General features: G+C 39.4%; 1 protein-coding gene across 2 annotated transcripts in view; it reads right to left on the bottom strand.

The window, feature by feature from the left end:
* The window catches only part of slc6a11b (solute carrier family 6 member 11b), a 29,154-nt gene extending 5,380 nt beyond the window's left edge, over positions 1 to 23,774 (bottom strand). Inside the window, exons 1-11 of one of the 2 annotated variants that reach the window (XM_056734517.1) lie at positions 23,543 to 23,774; positions 22,881 to 23,117; positions 22,499 to 22,633; positions 22,264 to 22,404; positions 22,097 to 22,178; positions 18,930 to 19,062; positions 11,649 to 11,783; positions 5,703 to 5,806; positions 3,579 to 3,703; positions 1,365 to 1,477; positions 705 to 842 (exon numbers count right to left, since the gene is read on the bottom strand). In XM_056734517.1, coding sequence (XP_056590495.1) covers positions 705 to 842; positions 1,365 to 1,477; positions 3,579 to 3,703; positions 5,703 to 5,806; positions 11,649 to 11,783; positions 18,930 to 19,062; positions 22,097 to 22,178; positions 22,264 to 22,404; positions 22,499 to 22,633; positions 22,881 to 23,103 — 1,329 coding nt within the window. In that variant the 5' untranslated portion in view covers positions 23,104 to 23,117; positions 23,543 to 23,774. Of the gene's footprint in view, positions 1 to 704; positions 843 to 1,364; positions 1,478 to 3,578; positions 3,704 to 5,702; positions 5,807 to 11,648; positions 11,784 to 18,929; positions 19,063 to 22,096; positions 22,179 to 22,263; positions 22,405 to 22,498; positions 22,634 to 22,880; positions 23,118 to 23,333; positions 23,485 to 23,542 lie in introns of those variants that run through there. The other variant, XM_056734518.1, reaches the window with a different exon arrangement.
* Positions 23,775 to 24,267: the final 493 nt, after the last annotated feature.

The following is a 24,267-nucleotide window of genomic DNA, read 5'->3' as shown; positions in this document are numbered from 1 at the left end:
CGGCACAAGGATACTACCGTTTAAAAACAAAGCGGGATCGCAGGAATTTTGAAGCTTTACAATCGCAATGCTCCCGTAGCACCAGTTAACGGTGCAACCCTATTGTCAATGGGAGAACCAGCTGTTTAATTGGAAAGCTGTTTTAAACATTCTCCTCGTGGTAAGAGACTGTCAGAATCGTGACACTGGGATGGTTTTCTACATGAAACATAGAGTGGAAGTGTTCACTGGAGCAGAGCTGAGCCCAGCTCTATTTTTACACACACACTCAAGCCATAAAAGCAAAAACAGGAGGCAACGGTAACTTGCCCTATAGAAACAGTAATATGCCAACGCTCTACAGTCATACCAGCTTTACCTTTCTCTTAACAAGACTTCAACATTGCTTTCACGTCAACAAATAATGAATATAATCTAAAGCGTCTTCATATGGATGAAACGATTAGTCATTCTGTTTCTCCTTGACTGTTTTGAACATAAGACTTCTTTCCTAGATCAAACCGTTTCTAACATGATTCTGTGTGTTTGGATCTGTAGCAGGGGATGAATGTTGGTGATGGTTGGATGTGTTTTACGAGGCATCGCCATAAAGAACCTTCGTCATTACTATTTGGCAGAGAAGTCATGCAGGTGGTCCTTATTACATAAGCTTTGCAAAGGCCATGAACAGATGTTCATTAGTAAACAAGGAAAAAAGTCTGTACCTCTGTCAACATTATCAGACCCAGGAGGAAAGAGACCACCGACATGCCCAGGATGAGCATTTCTCTCCGATAGCCCACGCGGAAGGTTCTGGGATACAGGTCGATGATAGCAGTCACAAGACTTTCCACACACACAAACTAGAAAGACAGATGTGAGAATGCATGTGGCATCTGTGTAATATTGTGACTGTGATCAGATGAAGCATGCAGATGTTAAGTGGAATGTAACCAGTGTTTGTTATAACAGTAAGGTCATTTATTACCGAAGCAAATTCTTTATACATGATTATCAGTATATTTAAAAGTACCATTAAAGTTGTAAACTAAACACGTCTGTCATCATTCACTCACCCTCATGTCATTTCAAACCGGTTTGACTTTCATTCTTTTGCAGAACATAAAAGAAGTTCTTTTAAAGGATGTTGGTAACCGAACAACGGCGTTAACCATTTACTTTCATTGGTTTTTGTGTCCATCCAATACAAGTCAATGGGTGCCCCTGTTGTTCGGTTAACAACGTTATTCAAAATATCTTCTTTTTTATTATGCGAAAAAAAGTAAGTCATACAGGTTTGAAATGACCAGAGGCAGAACATATAATGAAAGAATTTTCATTTCTGGGTGAACTATCACTTCAACATTTATCCCCTCATTTGTTACCTGACTGTCTAGTCCGAGGAAGATGAGCATCATAAAGAAGAGAACGGCCCAGAGTGGAGCCCATGGCATCATGGTCACAGCTTTAGGATATGCTATGAATGCTAAACCAGGACCTGAAAAATAAAGCACAGATTGAATATTTGATTCATGTTACAAATTAGCAATAATTACAAATGAACGATGACACAAATGAATAGTCAGATTAAGTTCATTTATGCAAAATGTATATTTTACATTAAACCAAAATGAAAATCTCAATTTCATTGATTATTTTATTCACATGGCCTTGATAGCCTTGAAGAACATTTTATTTTTAACAAAAAAATATAGTCACAACTTTAATTTGGAAGATATTGAGTCAGAAAATCATCATAAATTCAGATTAAAATATGTTATCGTCTACTGCCTGACCAACATGAATGGATTAAGTTACATGACTAAACATAAAACAATCATTTTGTGAACAAATTTACCAAAAATTGTGTGGATTTAACTCAATTAAGTTAAGTCAAATTAGTTTTTTCCAGTGCATAAAAACCTTCAGGGAGCTCTGACTTGTACCACCGGACCATCGCACAAAAACGTTCTAGATGGCAGTTCAGAGCAAGGCCATCGGACTTAAAATTACTATATATAGTATTTAAAAGTAATGTACAATAATTATTTTATCAAAATATTGTGAAATAACTATCTAACTGCATACTGTATAACTCCTAAAGGTATTTTTTCATGTGACTGCACCGGTCATGCTGCGTTCAGATAAAATGCGAATGAAGCGCTAAGCGCGAGTGATTTACATGTTAAGTCAATGCAAAGACGCGATAGGTCTCCTTGCGGCACGATTCCCGCGAATTAAGCTTTGTTTATATTTGCGCCTGGCTCCCCTGGACGAGGTGGCGCGAATGACGCGATTCAGGCATTTGACGCGTGATTCGTGCGAGTTGAAAATTCGCGCCGTGTTAACCAATCATGGGCTTTCTTTAGTAGTGACCTGATTATGACGTTCGAGCGGAGGCAGAAATCCCAAACAACAACGGAAGACAAAAAAGTCAGTGCTATATGTTGATACCTGGAGCTGTACGATACATCTTACTTTTATCGAAACAGAAATAAAAAGGATCTTGCTTGGAAGAAAGTGAGTGTGGAGGTCGGACAATCTGGTAAGTTGTCAAAAAACAATCTTTACACAATTTGAACAATATATTTATACGAGACTGGAGCCGCCTGACAGAAGCCCCTCTAATGACGCCAATTCTGTAGTGAAATGAATTTGACGCGCGAATGAAGCGAATTTGACGCGTGAATAGTTGTGTTTGGTATGAACACACAGTCAGACAGAACAAGTCAGAACCCACAGAAAATTCCCAGTTTAAATGCTTTAATTAAGATTGTGACAAAAATAAGACTGCTTTATACAAGTCTAAATATTGTCATTTCATTCATTTTTACAAGGTGTGAATGCACCTGTACTACATGTAGCGTTCATTTTTGGGACTGATTTGAAAGCATGAGATAGTTCGCCAGACTCAACAGTCTCCACGGCAGTCTTAGTAAAAAATATTCTAAAGATGCCATGTGGCTTGGCTGTGGAGTCCAGAGACGTGTGTCCAAGAGCAGCAGTGCCACAAACTGTAACACTGTTAAACCTGCTATTAATGAAATATTCTCAAGATACACACTGACTGTAGCAAACTGCCATGAGCCTAATAATTTAATGCAATCCAAATAGATTGTTTGCAGAAGTTAAATAAATGTTATTTTTATATCATTAACATAAAGATTTGAATTGTAAGGTTGAAAAGGTTAAACCACATTGATTTGCTTTATTGTTGCTAGGGTGTTCTTGACTGTTCGTGCCTGCTGGACTAGGATGCTCTGGACATGTGAGTCTCGAGGCAAAATAATAATACCAATAATAATAATACCAATACCAATACCTTAAACAAGCCTCCTGAAGTGATGTATCTTTAATGCAAACAGCAGGAACATATGTTATGTGTAGACTGTATATTAAATACATACTGTAAGAAATTATAATTGTTGGCCAAGAATACCTCTGATCTGCTTTCAGTATCATTTCTCTCTTTATTCCAGTCAATACTCAGTCTTTCCTTCTCTATTGTATTAAATAAGTAATGCTGAGCTGTTGAATAAGTCATAAATGAAAGTCTTTCTGAGAAGTGCATGCATCCATACACACACGCAGATCCTTACCTGACTCCGCCACTGCCTCTATAGGCACATTTTGTTCATATGCCATGAAGCCCAGCACAGAGAAGATGGCAAATCCTGCCACAAAACTCGTGCCGCTGTTCAGACAGCACAGCATGAGACAGTCCCTGCAAACACACAGACAACATTCAACAACAATGTTATCATTAAATATAACTCAACATACTAATATTGGTTAAAATCACAGATTAGTTTTGATTTTGTCAAACAGATGTTAACAGTGATGTAATGACTTTAACAGCAGGCTTTTGAGCTTGAACAATGCCACCACTGTTATAATGAAGTATTCTGTATAGATATACACTCACCTAAATGATTATTAGGAACACCTGTTCAATTTCTCATTAATGCAATTGTGGTGGTGTAATGGTGTGGGGGATGTTTTCTTGGCACACTTTAGGCTCCTTTGTGCCAATTGGGCATCATTTAAATGCCACGGCCTACCTGAGCATTGTTTCTGACCATGTCCATCCCTTTATGACCACCATGTACCCATCATCTGATGGCTACTTCCACCAGGATAATTCACCATGTCACTAAACTCGAATTATTTCAAAAGGGTTTCTTGAACATGACAATGAGTTCACTGTACTAAAATGGCCCCCACAGTCACCAGATCTCAACCCAATAGAGCATCTTTGGGATGTGGTGGAACGGGAGCTTCGTGCATCCCACAAATCTCCATCAACTGTAAGACGCTATCCTATCAATATGGGCCAACATTTCTAAAGAATGCTTTCAGCACCTTGTTGAATCAATGCAACGTAGAATTAAGGCAGTTCTGAAGGAGAAAGGGGGTCAAACACAGTATTAGTATGGTGTTCCTAATAATCCTTTAGGTGAGTGTATATGCTTTGACTTTGAGAAGACAGCCATTTGGAAATGTTCATCTTATCATTTCTCTGGCACTACAACGTTTAATTACTCAACACTTACCAGTAAAGTGCCTTAAGGGGTCATATGGCACAAATACGTGCTTTTATGTGTCTTTGGTGTGTTATAAGTTGCCCGTGCATTAGGGATGTACAATTAATCTAAATCAATCAGAATCGTCAATTTTGGCCTTCAACAATTCCATTTTGCAAGGATCCTCTCTTTTCTTGCGGTAAAAATCATATAAATAAATCAAATTGTTTTTAAAGTTAATAAGTAATCGTGTTAAATAATCGGGATCTCAATATTGGCCAAAATAATCAATTAAGATTTTTGTCATAATCGAGCAGCCCAACAATGCCTGTATTACGCACGTAAAATTGCAAAAAATTAAAATGTGTGAACAAAAGACGCAAAAGACAATATTTGTTTTAGTCGTGTCATATAAGCCCTTTAAAATTCATTTTATAGACATTCATGACAACCTGCCTTAACCTTTACAAAAGATTTTCAAGAACCTTAAATCAGCCATCTTAGTTAATTCAGACTCTGCTAAACTCATTTGTTGAAGTGTATGTATTATTTACGAAAGAGGTTCTGTTGTCTGAATAACATTAAAATTAGCTTTTCACTAAAACCTTGCTTTCATGTATTTTGTAGTTATATTTTGGAATGTTTCCTTTTCTTCAAATATGTTTAATATTGTGATACAACACAGGTGCCTTTAGGGTGGCTTCATTTTACCCAAAACAGACAGCAGTAGAACAGTAGACCCTGCTGAAAAACTACAGAAACCCAGTAGAAACCATTACAGAAATTCTAATGGTTTCCATTAAAATGCCACTATGAACCATTAGCTTTTTCCATCAAAACCATTACAAAATTCCTTTTGGTAGTTTATTTTGGCCATGATTTCATTTTGGCAGATAACGCCCTACCAATAGAATCCCTTACATACCATTAGACACCATTATAATATCCACTAAATCCATAAACCCATAAAATGGAATCCTGGACGAATCAAATAAAACATATTTTCCTGCCAAACAGAGAGGGAGCTGCTGTGATTCTTTAAAACCATGAAAAATAAATATTGATTGAAGTAATAACATCACTGCGAGTCTCATCTCAAAGGGTTAAGTGTAGCATTCCAACACATGACCATGAAATTTATTGAAAAGTTTTTTTACCAGCAGCATTTGATGAAATGTCCTCATTTAAGCAGACTCTTACCTGTAGCAGTTATTATTATAGCTGTTGTAGCTGCCGAGAGCAGTGAGGCAACCCAAACATATGGCATATGAGAAGAATATCTGAGTCCCAGCATCCACCCACACCTGCAAAAACCAGCCAATAAATCACACTGCCACTGAGAGGACTAATGTTATAAAAACACTGAGACATCATGTTCTAGTTTTACACTGAGTGAGTACACATGAGGTCAAATATTATTGTCTTGTTGCATTTTACACACCACAACTCCAGGCCACTGATTAGCATGTCTGACTATGACATTACATTATCACATGGGTTTAGTCAAAAAACAATCAACAACTTTACATAATCTGGATCCTCTATAAAGGTGGCCAAACATCTGTCCATAATTGTATTAAAACACTATAGAGAAAGCGAAGCTGACGTCGCACCCTACGTTGCAGTGGCGCCGCCATCTTGGTAGGATCATACTCCACTGCTATTATTGTTTTGATATGTACCGCTACTGTCAGGACCTTGTCCTTCCTGTTTTTTCAGTTCTCGAACTCCCTGGGCAAGGTCAGGACAGAACCATATCTTATGTGTATGTTTTGTTTTATGTGAAGACACGTGGCGGTGTGTTTTGATAGTTCGCCGCGTGTCCTCTTGTCATCCATGTAGCTCCGCCCCCTTGTTTCTCCGTTAGTCTCCCATTAGTGTTTTATCTCCGTCACCTGTGTCCTTTTAATGTTTAGTAGTATCACCTGCCCATCACTCTCCCTATGTGTTTATCCCTTGTTAGTGTTTCCCTTCTTAAGCCCTGTGTTTTCCTAGTCTTGTGTTGGTTCATTGTGTGTTATTTTTCATGGTCTCTGTACGTGCACTTTACTCTCATTTATAGTATACTTGTGCATTACAATTTCGTCTGGATTACCGTTTCGTCTGGATTACCGTTTCGTCTGGATTACCGTTTCGTCTGGATTACCGTTTCGTCTGGATTACCGTTTCGTCTGGATTACTGTTTCGTTTTTGGACTGTTATTATTTTGGTATTTTTATCCTGTTTATTTATTAAAGACGTTTGTTATACCGTTCACCTGTCCTGCATTTGGGTTCTGTTTTCACTCGCAGTCATTTTGTGACAGTTACGGGTTTTGTTTGATATATGGAGAAAAGGAAAGTGTAGACACCAGGGGAATTTCCTGAACGACTAATACTATTGCAGTTTTTAATACAGCAAGACCAACCTGCCGTAGTTATACTTCCTAATTAAACAAAAAACAGAAAACTGCAGTGAACGCACTAGCAGCCTTCCTCCAAGATGGTGCAACATTCAACGTAGCTTCATATTTTCTGTACACCCAAAAAACGGCACAGGACAGAAATTCTGTCCTGATCAAGGATGTACTGATACTACCTCATAGGAAATCACAATTGAGTTCTCTTTAATATCTGTATTAATGTTTTACGGGGCAAACAGGAATATTGTGGGCTTGTTTATCAGATTTCCTGAGAAAGAGTAAGAGAATGAAGTTAAGTCGTACTTTAATTTTCCAAGACCCCGAATTCTGCAGTCAAAACACCGAGATTTTTTAATGAAACTCAATGATTTAAACTATGCTATCCACAATTATTCTAAACTTCATAGCTCTATGCCAATAACCATCCATCACTTGTTATTATTTATTTGGTTTCTTGGATGTGAGAAGAAACATTGTTGAAAATTAAAGGAAAGATAATTTAGATCTCAATGACGTCGGGAATAGCAACTCTAAAGGTCTTTGCGCATACAGTCCGAAATTTTTCGTATGCGTTTTTGCCTCTTTTTTGTACAGTGTCTCTGAATTGTCAAAACGCCTTTCAAAATGCAAAATGTATGCGAAAAACACAGAAAATGGAACCCAGTCCGAATTGTTTTATGAAGGATTGAAATATCGGAGGCAAAGTGTAAATGTGATTGACACAACATGAGGTCGTATTTATTTTTTTAACGTGCAGAAATTTCGGACTCAATGTGCGATGGCCTGGAGCAACTACCAGCATATATCTGATTCATACCAGGTTTAGTCATCTCTGATTGACTTCTTTGTTCCACAAGAAATGTCACTTGAGTTTGCAACCTCACATGGGAAAGCAAACATTGGCTTAAATTTTATTTTATAAGTGAACTATTGTGACAGATCATTGTTATTGTATCTATGTGTCAGAATGACACCAGAGCCAGATTTGAAGAGCCTATATGCTTTGGGTTTACCTTGACAAACCAGATCCTTCAAGCTCCCATACGCACCAACTTCGCATTCAAAAACCAGCTTCCGATTCTCATTTCAGGATTTCCTCACCTGCAGTTCTCTTGCGAAACCCCGACGCTCTGAATAGAGTCAATGTGAGTTGATGGAAAAAAAGCCAGCATCTCTCCCAAACGCTCTCACATAACCATTGAGCCACTAATCTCCTTTACTGGGAAAACAATTGACAACTCACAGTATTCGCTTCCTCCAGCGGGTAACCAGGGTAACCCCTCTGACCTCACAAACACAGAGCAGTTTCCCTCCAAGAACATCCATTCGTCGGGATGGTCATTTACGTCCTTTCTGTTTCAAACTCGGCCAGTGCGAATGCTCTGCTTTGTCTTTACTCGGACATGCCGCAACATTCTCTAAAAGCTGCTTATTGATGTTGTGGCTAATTTGGAGGTTTGTTTTGTCTTGTTTTAGTCAGGAAGCGCAATCTAAGACACATTACGACTGCAAACTTGTCTCTTTCCGTCAACCTGGAAGTCCACACAATTTCTACGGATGCAACTTACTGTAAAGCAACATAGGTAGTATGACATTTGCGTTGTATTGTGCATTTGATATACAATTCTAACAATTAATCATTATTACGCTAGAGCAGTTTTAATATGCGGCAGTCAAATAGCGCATTTCTCAACCAAAAATGAAAATTTGTTGTCATTTACTCAGCCTCTTCTCATTTCAAACTTCTATGACTTTCTTTCGCAGAACACAAAAGAAGATATTTGACCCATTGACTTCTATTGTGTGGACACAAAACCAATACAAGTCAATGGTGCCAGTTAACAACATTCTTCAAAATATCTTCTTTTGTGTTCTGCGGAAGAGAGAAAGTCATACAGGTTGGAAATGACATGAGGGTGAGTTTAGTTCATTTTTGGGTGAGCAATCACTTTAAAGTTTCACAAATACTTTGTCTGTAAGACAAAACAGAAAAACTGTTTACTGGTTATCTCAAAATATTTTTTTGTCCAAAATGAAGCATACTGTAGTTTTTACATTCTGTAAACGCACAGTTAGGGAGCTCTTTGGCACAGAAGAGTGAATTGGGTGGAACTGAATTGATCGTAAAAGAAGATGGTGAATGAAACAACAGAGCACACAGAGTGTGAACAGACCGCTTATTGTGCGGCGTGAAAGCTAATTAAACATTGGAGTCAGAGACGCCCCCCATCAGAAAACAGCAGCTCTTTATCACCTCTCTCCGTTCCTTTCATTCATGTCGCTCGCTCTCTCAGGATATCCATGCTACTTTGCATACAAACTCTTGCTTTCTTGAAGTACTTCGATGAAACTCCCAGCTTTACTGTTAAGGGCTGTTCACATTATAACAATAACTATAACGATGACTATTAAATAACGAGAAGAAAAGAGTTTTAAAAGTCGAGTAGTAGCATGGTTCACACCATAACTATCACGATAAAGCTAGAGAGAACGATATCGTTGGGTTCACTTTTAGAACAATTTTTTTCCAGCTGATGAACAATAAAACATACTGTCCAACAGTGTCAAGCAGATTACGTTTGACTATTGGTGATCGCAATGCGGTTTTATGTCAGAATTAGTGGTTTACAGTGTTTACAGCGGGATAGTATATATGTGATGCTTAAGAGTCAGCAAGCTGGCAAAATATATTCTTTACATCCCAGACATTTAGCTTTCAGAGAGAGCCTCCACCCTTTGCTGTGTTTTGTTGCTGTCATATTTTGGAGAAAAGACGTTCGGGAATTAAAATTAAGGAGCATCAGCAGATGGTCATCTACATTCATTTTATAGTGACTGGGAACACTGCAGCGTGCAGGCTAAAAATAAATATAACGTTATCTTTATCGTCCGCTGGTGTAGACGCAAATATAGTGAAGGTTCCAGTTATCATTATGATGCGAACACCTCTTTACTCTGCATTTCTTTTGAATGTTTTTGAGTCCTTTGATGTTTAATAGGTTCACGATAAATTGACAAACATAAAATTACCCAGTCCAAGATTGTTCATGACTACATTTATGATCGTTCTACACCGTCATCCTTTGTTACTTATAATTCCTTTATAAAAACATGTTTATCTGCGCCTCACAACCCTGTTCCAGTATTATTTTCTTCTGTTTAAATTGTGAGAACCCAATGACCAGAGGTGCGTTTCCAGAACAACGACATAACTCGCTGGTTAACCACCATAGTACGATGCTTCATTGGCGAAATGAAAGATGTAGTCACGACTGTTTCCCGAAACCGTAGTAACTCTGTTGGAGATCAATCGTTTGAACCAAGTTGGTTCAGCAATCTAGTTGATGACGCCACACAGCTGGTGGACTAATGACGTCTACTAATAAATACGTTCAGAATGAATTAATGTCACATTCTTGCTGTAAATAACATACATCCCATTTTTGTTATATTAACAAACTAAAAGATGTCAAATTACATTTGTTTAGCGTGTTGCTTGCTTAGTTTGCTCAGAAGCAATGATGTATGTAAGTCTACAAGTCATAATAAAAAGGAACGATGGTTTCAGGGAATACTTGAATCATTGAACTATGCTAGGACGACAGAACTTGCGAACATAGCTACCTAACGATGCTTTTGGGAAACCCACCCCTAGTCAGGCATACAAATAAATATAAATTTTAATTTTACAGTTGAATTTTTTATTTATATCCATTATTCCACCCTGTCACCCAAATTATGAAAAAAGTATATATAAAAAAGTATTAGTATTAGCATACTAGTTTTACTGTACATTTGTTTTTTTAATTTGTTGTTTATTGTGAGTACATTCATAATCATCAAATTGAGGTTTAGAATTGTATTTTGCAGTACACACGTCTGTATGTATGACCGTTCCAAAGGATAAAACATCTCCTGTAACTGACCATCTCTTGAGAGTCCTATTTTATTATTTTTCCGTGAAGATTCCTGTCCTAGACGTGTTCTTGTCCTTGTATGACCTTGTTTCATCTTGAACCGATTTATTTTGCCAATGACTGTCTGACTGTACATTACCCCGCCTATTACACTGCTAATTTCTCTTTTAATGTATAAATAAATGGTTGAGATTATTTGATTAAGTGAGAAGTCACCCTGGAGTGATTTGAGACACAGCAATGTAGCTAATTAATAGTCAATTTTACAGTTTAGTGGTGGTCATACAAAAAAGATATGACCACGGAATACCACGACTGACCAATCACAATCAATTATTCCACACATCTGCAAAAAAAGTCTTTATTATACCTTACATTCCCATTGCAAACTGGGAAAAATTAACTAAATTCACCGGCAGCAGCAGCAACATTTGGCTAAAATCCATCACAGTTCACATTTCATTTCAAAGGATCAGAACTAAGGGCCACAGTAGAGACAACTGTCAGTCAGAGGATCAAGTGCTCTGTTTGAAAGCTCTTTTTCTGCCATCGTGTCTTTAAACGATTTGAAAATGTTTGTTTATTCCTCACATTTAAATAACTGGCTAATCTTTATGTTCGGCAGAAAATCGTGAAGAAATTGCAGAACATTCAAATGTAAAATATTTTTATGTAAGTGCCAAATGCAAGAGTGAGACCAAGATGGGCGAGATAGATTTAACATGAAAAGATTTGGATTGAAAGAATGGGTGCTAGATAAAATGATAATAAACTCTTTGAGGTAGATGTGTGTTAAATGCATGAGGAGAATCATGACGATGTTCTTACTTGAGGGTCGGATAGACGGGACATGTCGGGATACAGGTAGAACTTAATTCCATTAGCAGCTCCTGGCAGTGTTATTCCTCTTATAAGGAGAATCAACAGCATGAAATAAGGGAAGGTTGCAGTGACATACACCACCTGTGGAAGAAAAAACAAGACTTAGTTTCCAAATTAGACCTCTATACTACCAAACAGCACTAACAACACCTTACTCTTGAGTTGTTGAGTGTTTTTCAGAAAACAATATTCTGAACGAAACAGATTTATGCTGCTTTGGATATTTAGACTTCGCTGAAAATCAAATCTCTATGTAAAAGAAATCAAGCGGATAGTGTTAGTTCTGGAAGGTCACATGAGTCAAGCCCGCATCATCTGATCCCACCCATATGACACTCTCTCAGCTTCCGTTTTACATTCATTCATCTATCAGAACCCTCACGAGGAAATTTCCCTCCACCATCCCAACTCCACCTCAAAGTTACAATCAGGACTCGGCAGGGAGTTTTACACAGGACAGAAACAAACCATCAACCTAAAATGTATGCTATTGGGCTCCATGCATTACTTCTGTGTTTTACAGAAAGAACCCCTGTCAGTTTACGGTTGGGAAGACTTTAAGCAGAGAGTAATAAGTAACTGAGAAAAAGTTAAATTGAGCAGATGCTGTACACTGCGGCACATCCCGCAGGTAAATAGAAGTTCTGTTCTACCGTGTTTAGCACTTCTATATACCACTGCTGCGTTAAACACGGAAGTAACGCCTGAAAAGAGCCCATTATCCTGACAGAAACATGTTTTTGCAGTGTAACATGAATTTGATGCACATCCAGGGATGTAGACTGCAACCAAATGGTCGCATTAGCCCTGATTCACATTTCGTGTCTAAACCACGCGGAAAATGAGAGCTGCACTGCATTCTTTTTTCCAAACGTCTGGACTTTGTGCTCTCCAGTCGTCTGTCGGCGCTAAGCAACCATGGGCCATGATAGCCGTTGAGACGAGGAGGTAAAACAAATGATAAAGGAATTATATGCACTGAAAATACGTTGCAATAATTCTGCTAGTAGATTTAGTTATGCTGTGATCATCTTTGTCTCCGTTTTCATTGATCATGTCTATACCCAGATAGCACTATCCATTTGGCTAACGTCGATTTGACATCTGCATTTACATCTGCAAGACATCTACAATACATAGTTTGCTCATCTGCAATACGTCTCGGAGACGTCTGAACGTCTGTAATACGTCTGTTAAAGATCTGGAGATCTGCTGCATAAAAACATCTGCAAAACATCATAATCAGAATAAGAAAGAGCTTTGTTGCCAAGTATGTTTGCACATACAAGGAATATGTTTTGGTGACAGTAGCATCCAGTACACAGAATCAGCAACGACACCGAGATATCATCAAACAATACAAAACATTTACACAGATGATTTAAATAAGGGCCTATGGGTATAAGAAATACAATACAATAAACATAAGAGTAAAGCAAACAAATTGTAAATATGTACAAGTAAAAAAATAAGAATAGACTATTGTAGTAAAAGGTATGTGTTATATACAGCAAGAGGAAAATATAATTTACAGAAAAAGTTGTATAAAAATAGATAGTGTATTATCTGCAGGATATATTTAAAATTGCACTTTATTATTATTTTAGTTAATTGCACGTACATTTTTTGCACGCAAGTTCTTAAAAGTGCTTGTAAAAACATTTAACTGTTCAAGAGGTATATGGCCTGAGGGAAGAAGCTATTTTTGTGTCTGGTTGTTTTGGTGCTCAGTGCTCTGTATCGCCGACCAGACGGCAGCATTGTGAAGAGATGATGGCTTGGATGTGAGAGGTCCAGGGTGATTTTCTGAGCCCTTTTCCTCACTCTGGATGTATACAGTTCTTTGAGGGTGGGCAGGGGAGCACCAGTGATCTTCTCAACAGTCCGAACCGTCCTCTGTGGTCTTCTGATGTCTGACTTTGTGGCTGGGCCAAACCAGACAGTGATGGATGTGCAGAGGAAAGACTCTATGACTGCTGAGTAAAACTGTTTTAATAGAGTTCGTCGTAGGTTGAACTTCTTCAGCTGATGTAAGAAATATATCCCCTGCTGCGCTTTTTTAGCAATAGAGTCAATGTGATTGTCCCACTTCAGGTCCTGAGAGATTGTGGTGCCCAGGAACCTGAATGACTCCACTGCTGCTACAGCGCTGTTCATGATGGTGAGAGGGGGGAGTACGGGGGGGTTTCTCCTTAAATCCACTACCGTCTCCACTGCTTTAAGCGTGTTCAGCTCCAAGTTGTTATGACTGCACCAGACAGAAAGCTGCTCAACCATCCTGGATGAGGCCAATGAGTGTGGTGTCGTCTGCGAACTTCAGAAGTCTTACAGAAGGGTCCTGAGCAGTGCAGTCATTTGTGTATAGGGAGAAGAGCAGTGGGGAGAGAACGCATCCATGGGGGGCGCCAGTGCTGATTGTGCAAGTGCTGGATGTGAGTTTCCCCATTCTCACTAACTGTTGCCTGTCTGTCAGAAAGCTGGTGATCCACTAACAGATAGAGCCAGGAACAGATAGCTGGGTTAACTTTGTCTGGAGCAGTGATGGGATGATGGTGTTGAAAGCGGAGCTGAAGTCCACAAACAGGATCCTTACATAGGTCCCTGGTCTATCGAGATGTTTCAGTACAAAACATCTTAGAAAGACCAGCTTTACATCCTTTCTAAATCATAAACATCTTACAGACATCTTCTAGAGGTCTATATGACGTCTGACAGCAGACATCTCTGAGACGCACTGCAGATGAGCAAACTATGTACTGTAGATGTCATGCAGATGTTAATGCAGACGTCAAATAGACGTAAGCCAGATGTATGTGTGCTATCAGGGTATTGGCTGGTTGGTTCTTGTCACATGACCTGCGGTGCGCTTGCGCCTGTCTGGAAAGTTGAGATTTTTTCATCTCATGAAAAAAGAGCGCATCGTACCGCATGTGCGTCATGGCCGCGTCTACATTTAAAATAATGAATATGCGCACAGAAAAGACATGAAATGTGAATCGGGCCTTATACGACTATCTTTCCAGCCGGTGCGACCAGTTCAATATATATATATATATATATATATATATATAAATTGAATGTGCAGAATTGTTATATTGCGCAATTGGTGCATCCGTCTCCCCACTATTCGCTCATCTATCAGTGCCCCCGTCCCCAGTGACGTAAGCTGCGGGGTTCAGAGCAGTGGTAAGAGGTCATTTTAAAGCTATTGATAATGAACACATTAATTTAGTTGTTGAAAATGTGCTTTTAATACACTTTATACTGTGTGTCGAAAGAGTGTTGAAAGAGAGTTTATGTATAAATAATCAAATCAATAATCATTATATCATAAGCTAATCTTTATTTTACTTTGTAATTGATTTATTATTGTATTAAACATGTTTGGAGGTAGTTAAAGTGCGTCTTTTTACTTGCCTTACCCCACGACTAAATTAAGGGCTCTTGCCACCTCTCTGAAATCTTAGTCTAGAGCCCTGAAATAACAAACTATACTGTACATCATGTTCAAATCCTGCAAGAAACCAATTGACAATATCTATCTAAATATGCAAGAAATCACAGAACTTGTTGTACTGCCACTTATTTTTTCTTTGAAACCTAAAATGCTAATTTTTGAAGAATCTTAAAGTTCACAGTGACCACATCACAAATCTGAAAGAGAAATTCCTTCCTTACAGGGAATCAAACTGGCTTTAGAGTGTCAAAGAAACATGTTTGAGTCTAAATGTAAACACAAATGGGATTTTAGGGTTTAAAGTCCCCCTGTGGCTAAAAGTAAGTTTAATGTTGTATATATAGGCTATGTCTATTCTATAAGACAGACTTTATCATTTTAAACCATTGCTGAATATTTTCTCTATAAAAGTGTCTCAAGAGTTCGCCTCAGCAAATAAATAAGCGGGAAAGATGGCGAGCGTATTTATTAGCTGTGTAAATTATTTGCATGTGCTCCTCCCAAACATTGTCAATAAAAGGTAATTTACAAAAGAAAGTTTAAAAAATGAGGTTTGAAACCACCCCGGTTTATAGCGTCATAACCCTGTTACCAATCACGACAACTTTTGTAGATATGTTGGAGGATTGCGCACAGACTCACTGCTGAAGTGATAGCTGCACTGCTATTTCAGCTCTGCTTCTGCAACAAAAGAACGCACTGCTTACAAGTGCACTGTAAATGCTCAAACATGTTAACAACGTGTGCATTGAAAATAGCTTCAGCAGCATCTGGAACTGCCCGATGCGGAATCTATGTATGTATATATCTATGGTCTGAGTCTGTTTGAATGGATGCGGGAACTAATCTGAAATTATCCAATGGAGTGGGACATTAAGAAAGGGAAATATTGTGCATTGTGCATCCCATAAAGGTAAAAAATCTCTCTCGCGCACCTTCTCCGGATCTGTTCCACCTATGTGGAATGATCTGACCGCTGCTACAAGATCTGCAGATTCTGTAACCATCTTTAAGAAACGCCTGAAAACACATCTCTTCCGCCAACATCTGAATGATCTGTTCTGACTCTATTTTCTTCTCTACTCTAAAAAAAAAAAAAATATGTATGAATGAATGGTTCTGTATACTGTGTTAGGCTATATGAGACTAGTCTTCTTTTTGATTGCACTTATGCTTTTATTGTACTTGTGCTGTCCCAATTGCGTCCATTACCTACCCCACTTGTAAGTCGCTTTGGATAAAAGCGTCTGTTAAATGACTAAATGTAAAATGTAAATGTTATTGTTGTAGAGAAAAGAGCTGTGAGATGATTGATAAAAAACATATTTGAATCCAATACACATACAGTAAATATTGACAGGATTTAATTTTTAAATGAACTATTTCTTAAGAAGATGCTTATGGGTCTGTGATCGGTCTGTGATCTGAGACATTGTAAGCTGATTCAGGATAAAATGGTTCCCTTTTTTGTGACGTTCAATGATGTGCAAATCAGCTGTCTAGTATACGTCTGAATGACTGAATGAAGCCGTGCTCTCACTGTGAAGGGGTTAAGGAATGTCTCCGGGTCTGCCAGAGGGGCCAGTTTCTCTTCCCAAAGACTTAATTGGGTGCAAATTGAAAGAGTGTTTCTCAGGGGGAGGAAGTTGAGAAGTTGTAGGTCCAAGCCAGAGGTTTCACGAAAAAAAATTTCAACAGCGCAACACGAAATACGAAAAAATAGGCAGACTGCCATCATGTTGCGACTTGTCAACACGATGTTCACAGTTTTGAATTATTACCAAGTCACCACCAACCGGCACAGGAGACACGCGGGGGTTTGATTTCTCACACCAGAACATCACTATGTCATTCTTCTGTCCTATACATTCAAGCTCTAGAACGCGAAATACGTAAAAACCTATTCACCTTCAACAAAGATGAGTTCAACATTTTGAAGCTCATTCAGTCCCATGAACAAAACCGCTCTTGGGGGCGGCACTAGGTTCTTGTTGCTCTGGCACCTAGTCAAGACCGTACGAGGACAAAACCTGCCCTCTACCCAAACGGGTTGTGTCGGCTGTGTGGGAAAAACTATGGTGCAGTAACTCACAATTACCAGTGCTTGATTTACAGTACCAAACCGCAATCGTTCATTTTTTGTGCCAATTTGACGTAAAATCTGCGGAAACCTTTGTTAAAGCTTCAACATGTGCATGTAATCCAGCTGAATAAATCAAAAACTGACTTCGTAACGCCCTAACATCAAAGTAAGAAACCAGTAAAAGTGGCCATTTTAAGACTGATCCCTAAATCTGAATGCACCTCACAGCGCGAGAGCACGAGAGCTCGCCCAAATTCAAACCTTTTTCAATTAGTCTCATAAAATGATTACATATCCATATCCAAAAACCATGGCCACCGCAACAAGGCTCATGCGTGTGGTTTTTCCCCAATGAATGGAGGAATGTTTAAACTCGCCTTGAGACTTTGACGCACGCTGACTCTCTCCCAACTGTTCCTGGTCAAACATTTAAGAGCGGCTTTCACAGGTCAACCCCATGCCATAAATCTAGCGCTGGCTTATGGGAGAATCGTAAACAGCCACAAAAGACCTGTGGGCGCACTGCTTAGCGAACGTCCTGAATGCAGCAATCTGTAAAGCGGTCAAAGGAGAGGAAGAAAGCAGTTTGCTCTCCGCCAGACATAATTCCTCACAGAAGAGAAGAGGAACTCTGCATGCTCCTCATGAACGCTCCACTTTCCCCCTGTGAATACAGAAATCAATCTTGGACAGGCTGCTAAAGCCTCGCCATGAAGGAGCATTCTTTCCTCTTGCTTCACGGCCAAACAAAAGCCACTTCAGGAGATATGGGCCCTGCTGCCGAGCTCTTTTCTCCTGGACCTGTACAATGTGAACCCATTTATTTTTCTTCACACAACCCTCTTCCTTTCTTTCCACTTTCTTTCTGGCTCATTGAGTTTGTTAGACTTTCTTAAAGGCCGCTGGAAGAATAGAATGCAGAGGAAGGCTACTGACTGAGTTTTAGAGATTGGCAGAGGGACACTGGCCCTCATAATGCCGGGGATTGTGGGTACAAGGCGAAGACAGAGCGAGCTCCAGAGACTGGAAGAATGCAAACTGTTTGTTTTCCGAAGGCACTTTTTTGTTGCGGTAGATTGGTTAGAGTTTACCAATAAAGCGTTCGGTTATTGTTAGGATGCGCCTTTGTTCACCTTCGTTTCCGTTCGGTTTCTGGATGCCTGCCCTGTTTCTGTTTAAAGGTCTTTGGACTTCCTGCCATTCTTATATGAACGTTTCTCAATCTGTGTCTGAAGTCAAAACACGGCATGTGCCATTTTCCATTTAAAGAAGATTCACATGGTAAGCCCTTTCAGATGCTTATGACTTTCAAATCTACAGTATGTGATGTAATAAAATCATTGGAGTCACACGGTCTCTGCACAGCACTCCCAACACAATTACAAGACAATTCATAACTAATTACGAGGTGGCTAATTCGTATGAATTCGTTCAGTCTCATTCGTCACGTTAGATTTAGGGAGGGGCTTCAGTATGTGTTTTTTCTAATAATAATGTGTTTGTACGATTCATGAATAAGCCCCCATATAAAATGGTTACGAATTCCTACGAGATCAGGTTGGCGCTCCACATGAAGAACTGTGTTGATGACATCATTTACAAAGCTAAAACGCCATTCTGACTCAACAAACTGATTTCACCCCATAAAATGTTAGCCATTTTGATGACTGAATTACAATGTTTTTACCTTTCCAGTCGATTTGGGACCTTTCCAAATGCAGAAATAACATATGACCCAGGCTAACGCAAGACAGAACGCAAGTTCCCAGCGAAGGCCGCCGACTTCTTCAATTCCGGAGGATATTTTGAGAACACGCCGCCTGCAGGAAAAACATACTGAGCGTAACCACTTTTGTACAAATAATGCCAGCACTTTTCAAAGGTACTACATTTTTAATACATAAAAGGCCCCTAGTTTTTACAAAAGTGCTTTAAATATCCACTAGTTTTATACAAGTCAAACATTTGCATCCCGAACATTAAATCTTAACATAAAACCAAAAATGAATACACACATCATGAAACAATGCCATAACCTCATTCACATTTTAATATTTTAACTAATAAAGTTTCTGTCAAAAGGCTACAGCGCCTCACTGACCCATTTATGTGTAGAGAATCAACAGATCGATGGAATTTAAAGTCAAACAGATTAAAAACGAATTGGGTTGTTGCAAGCTTTCATGCTGTGTGCTGATTTTCCAACCCAGTAAACTCTTTCAAGCATTTAACTCTGTCTATTAATGCCTAAACCCAACATAGACTTATTTGACATCATCATTTAACTTAAATTTAAAATACTATATAGTTATAGTAATTCTACAATCTCCTATACATTTTGCAAGAATGGTTTCAATAATTTCGAAATCAAAGTTAAAGGTCCAAACTGGACTATAATCTGACCTCATGTGGCTTTAGATCAAACCGTTGACACATGCATTTAATTTTGAACCTATCATCCAACTTTTGTCATCTACCATCTGCCAACTTTAAGGTGAACAAGTTGTATTGTTGCGAACAGTGTCTGATAGAAATGCAGTGATGTAAGCTTGTACCATAGCGAGGAAAAGCCACAGTTTTCTTTCTAGTGCTGCCATTTGTCATCTTTGACATGTTCTTGGGTGACATCCACTGCTTATGCCATGCCCCCCTCGAACGAACCTTCTCCATTGAACCTCTCAACTGACAGCTTCTGTGTCTCTCAGTACCAGATTCCCGCCCAGTAAATGTGAAACTGAGGCCAGCAACATGCGAAACTGACGACTGCTTTCTCTGTGTTAGGCCTATGAAACATATTTCTCCGTGCAGAAAAGTAGCCAACTGCGGCTAAATTTGTGTCCATAACATTCCTGACTGTGCAAGTGTTCTTTTGATGCTTGTTGACCACGGCAATGCAAAAAGAATGACAAATTATCAGTGAAAAAGGTTACGGGTTCCCAATGAAAAATAAGCTGTGGTTAATCACTCCACACGTGCACTGTGCCAAAAGCTGTCTGGCAAGCCAGTGTGTTACCAGTATATTAACTTTCATGATTTGAATTTTGAGTTTAATCATAGACTGGATTCATATCTTTAAAAACTCTGTCCAGAACACCTGCCAGTCTGAACCACTTCTAATGTTGTTTTGAAAAGTCTCACCCTCCACCCACGCTGACCCTACCTCTGCTATACCATTAACACCATGAAACTCAACCTGCACTTATGATCTGCGAAGAGGATGTGTGCTAGCTTTTCCACAAACAAAAGATCAGATAAGCACCAGGCCAAGACAATGTATCGCCCTCCTCCCTGAAAGTCTGTGAAGAGCAGCTGTCACCCATCTTCACTCGTATATTTAACAGATCTTTGGAGACGTGTGAAGTCCTTTCATGCTTCAAACGCTCCACCGTCATTCCTGTACAGAAGAAACCCAAAATCTCTGGACTTAATGACTACCGGTGTGTTGCTTTAACATCTGTAGTCATGAAGTCATTTGCGAGACTTGTACTGGCCCACCTGAAGAACATCACCAGACCCCTTCTTGATCCCCTCCAGTTTGCTTACCGAGCAAACAAGTCTGTGGATGATGCAGTACACATGGGACTGCATTACATCCTACAACACCTGGATAGACCAGGGACTTACGTGAGGATCCTGTTTGTAGACTTCAGATCGGCCTTTAACACCATAATCCCGGACCTCCTTCTGCTCAAATTCACGCTGCTCTCTGTGCCAACCACTACCTGTCAGTGGATTATTGACTTCCTGTCGAACAGGAAGCAGCTAATGAGGTTGGGAAAATGAAATCCAGTACATATACCATCACCACTGGAGCTCCAAGGATGTGTTCTTCCGTCACTGCTATTTTCACTCTAAACAAACGAATGCACCTCTACAGACCCAACTCCTGAAGAAAGGAGTGTGCTCAGCTGGCTGCCAGGTGCAGTCAAAACAACCTAGAGCTGAATGCATTCAAGACAGTGGAGATGATAGTGGATTTCAGAAGGAACCCTCCATGACTTCCTCCCCTCACCATCCTGGACAGCACTGTGGATACTGTGGAGTCATTCAGGTTCCTGGGCTCCACCATCTCTCAGTTCTACTCAGCGGTCATCGAATCTGTTCTGTGCACTTCAATAACGGTTTGTTCTGGCTCGGCCACCAAATCAGACATACGAAGACTACAACGGACAGTTTGTAGTGCTAAGAAGATTGCCCACACTTCAGGACTTGTACGATTCCAGAGTGAAAAACAGGGCAAGAAAAATCATCATTGACTCCACACACCCTGCACACAAACATTTGAACTGTTGCCCACTGGCCCGCACTTCAGAGCACCAAACACCAGGACTTCCACACACAAATGCAGCTTCTTCCCCCAGAAATCTCCCTCCTAAGCAGAAAACTGCTCCTAAAGAGCAATATTCCACTTTCACTACTCCTATACTGTGTACTTTAGTGCCTTATTATATGTACATTTTATTTATACATGTATATAACACTACCTCTACTCACAACATTATCCATGAACACAAGTGTACATACAATCTGTTAATATGTACATTCTACCATATACTACCCTGTACAATGTCTCTTATATCTTATTATCCCACATTTTCTGTACAATAGTCTTTTCTTTTGTAAATGGATATTTTAGAAACTTTCAGACTGCAAATCTTATTATATTGTATTGTCATTGTGTTGAATGTCTGTACTAGAAGCTTCCAACACCAAAGAAAATTCATTGTGTGTGCAAGCACACTTAGGAATAAAGCTCTTGTGATTCTGATTCTGAAACACTGTTATTGGTATGAACGTGTGCCTAAAACAACACTGTGTGCTGTACAGCTACTAAACAGTCAAAATAACACTTACTCCCAAAACTCTATGACTGGTGAGGTGGCATATGGGTTGGTGAGGTTGGCGATGCTTTCATTGTTGAAGTCCACACAGTTTTCTAAAAAACAATTATTAGCTTTGTTAGTTTTTCATTCATGCACCGTTTATTAGTTCATAATGCTTGAAGCCTTAAATCCACCAACCTGTGTTCCAGTAGTGACCGCACGACGCCCAGGGCAGTTCTGTCGTGAAGCAGTTAAACAGGTAGAAAATAGCCCAGGACAATATGACCACATAATAAACATTCAGATGGGCTTCGATGACTTGGGTAGCATAGCCAATGCCTGCAAGAAAACACACATGACTTTCATCATTGATTTTCAATGCTCTGCACCATTTTTACAAATATAACCACGAGCGAACTAAGCTTAGCTTTACCTTCGAAGAGTGGGCAGACCTTTCGCCAACAAGTGATGCCGCCTTCGCTGGTGTACTGACCCAGTGCTGTTTCCAGAAAAAACACCGGGATCCCACAGCAGATGAAGAAAATGACATACGGTACAAAGAAAGCACCTGAAACAGAGACAGGAACATGTGTCAGTCCAGCATCCACACAACGTTCAACACAAGTGAATATTAAGTCATTTTTACCATTGTTACGCTGTTTTTCTATGAATACTTGACTAATGAGACTTATATTGGCCATGTCAAGATATGGCATATGTGTATTGTAACAGTTTCAATATATTGAAGCAGGAATTTGGCAATATCAGTAGCAAGAATGTCCTTGTGTTACTGTTTGGTAATAATGCTGTCTTACCTCCACCGTTCTTGTAACACAGATATGGGAACCTCCAAACGTTTCCAAGGCCGATGATCTCTCCAGCCACCGACAGTATAAACTCAACCTTATTATTCCACTGGCCTCTTTCATTCACCACCTTCTTATCCTTGACGCGCACCGCGCCCGGGTTCGATGCCTCGGGGTCCATCGTGTCGTCCGCTTTTCCATTTATAATGGGAATCGTCTTTTCGGCTGTCATGATGTCCTAACAGCCTGAAACAGATGCAACAGAGTTCATGTGATCTCATTTCAGAGTTGTCAAGCACTTTCTAATGCGCAACGTCGAGAAAAAAGTTAACAGAGCGCAATGATGCCGCGACGCGCACTCATTATAAGACGAGTTGTCAAACTGAACGCGCGCGTTCGTACATTGTGTTATTAATATAAAAGCGCATTTGGTTTAGTTGCGTGCATGGAGCGTTTATTCACCGCGTCGCGTCTTCGTTGCGTTTCGTCTCGAGCGGTGCAGACGGAATGAGCTCGGCTGTCCAGTGTGTGCAACAGTAACCGCAAATTGAATTATACAGGGTGTGACACGAGACTTGGAGAGTTTGAGCTGCGACAAAAAGCCACATTGACGAGCACTCACTCCTCCCGTGGGCTGTGAGAGCTTAAGCCGCTGGGGATGTGACACTTACCGGTGTAGGTGGTACAGTAAACCTCCGTGGATCACCCGATGACCACCTGCTGTATGAGATGCTTCATGGAAAACCGATCATGAGAAGAAAAGTGAAAATCCCTGATGGATGTCACAGTGTTGTGTGTGGCAGTGGGCAGATCACCACTGCTGTGATCAGAGCTGAATATCTGAATGAACGCCTCTCACTGGAAAAGAGCCACGTGTGGAGATCAGCATTGATGCTCACACCTCCTTAAACACACGAGACATCTCAATTCATAACATTTATACAACTTCGTTGTCTTGTTTTTATGCTATTGTTTACTTATTGATCCTTTGGTCTTGTTTGATCCTAGTCTTCGCATTTCCTCGCAAGGTAGGCCTATGGGGTTTCTTTCTGGCTAATTATTTTATTACTGTTTTTTTGCTTAGTATATAAAATAGCTTTTTGTCATTTTTGTTAAATGTTTTACTTTTATTTATAATAATACAATTAAAATGTAATAATACATTATTGATATAATAATCATCACCATTATAAGAATAATACATAATATTATACAAATATTGTTGTTGTTATATTATTATAATTATTGGTTCTTATTTTCTGTCATTGCTTTGTTTTGTCAAGATATAATTTATGTAATTGATATATATATATATATAATATTTGTTATATTATTTTAAGTCATTTTTGTACAAATAAACAAAAGTTTAGATGCTTCTGACAGACTATATATAAAA

The sequence above is a fragment of the Triplophysa dalaica genome, chromosome 21 (genome assembly GCF_015846415.1).
Source record: "Triplophysa dalaica isolate WHDGS20190420 chromosome 21, ASM1584641v1, whole genome shotgun sequence".
Classification (NCBI taxonomy): domain Eukaryota; kingdom Metazoa; phylum Chordata; class Actinopteri; order Cypriniformes; family Nemacheilidae; genus Triplophysa; species Triplophysa dalaica.
The sequence above is the reverse complement of the archived record's forward strand: the minus strand, read 5'-3'. Positions and strand labels throughout refer to the sequence as shown.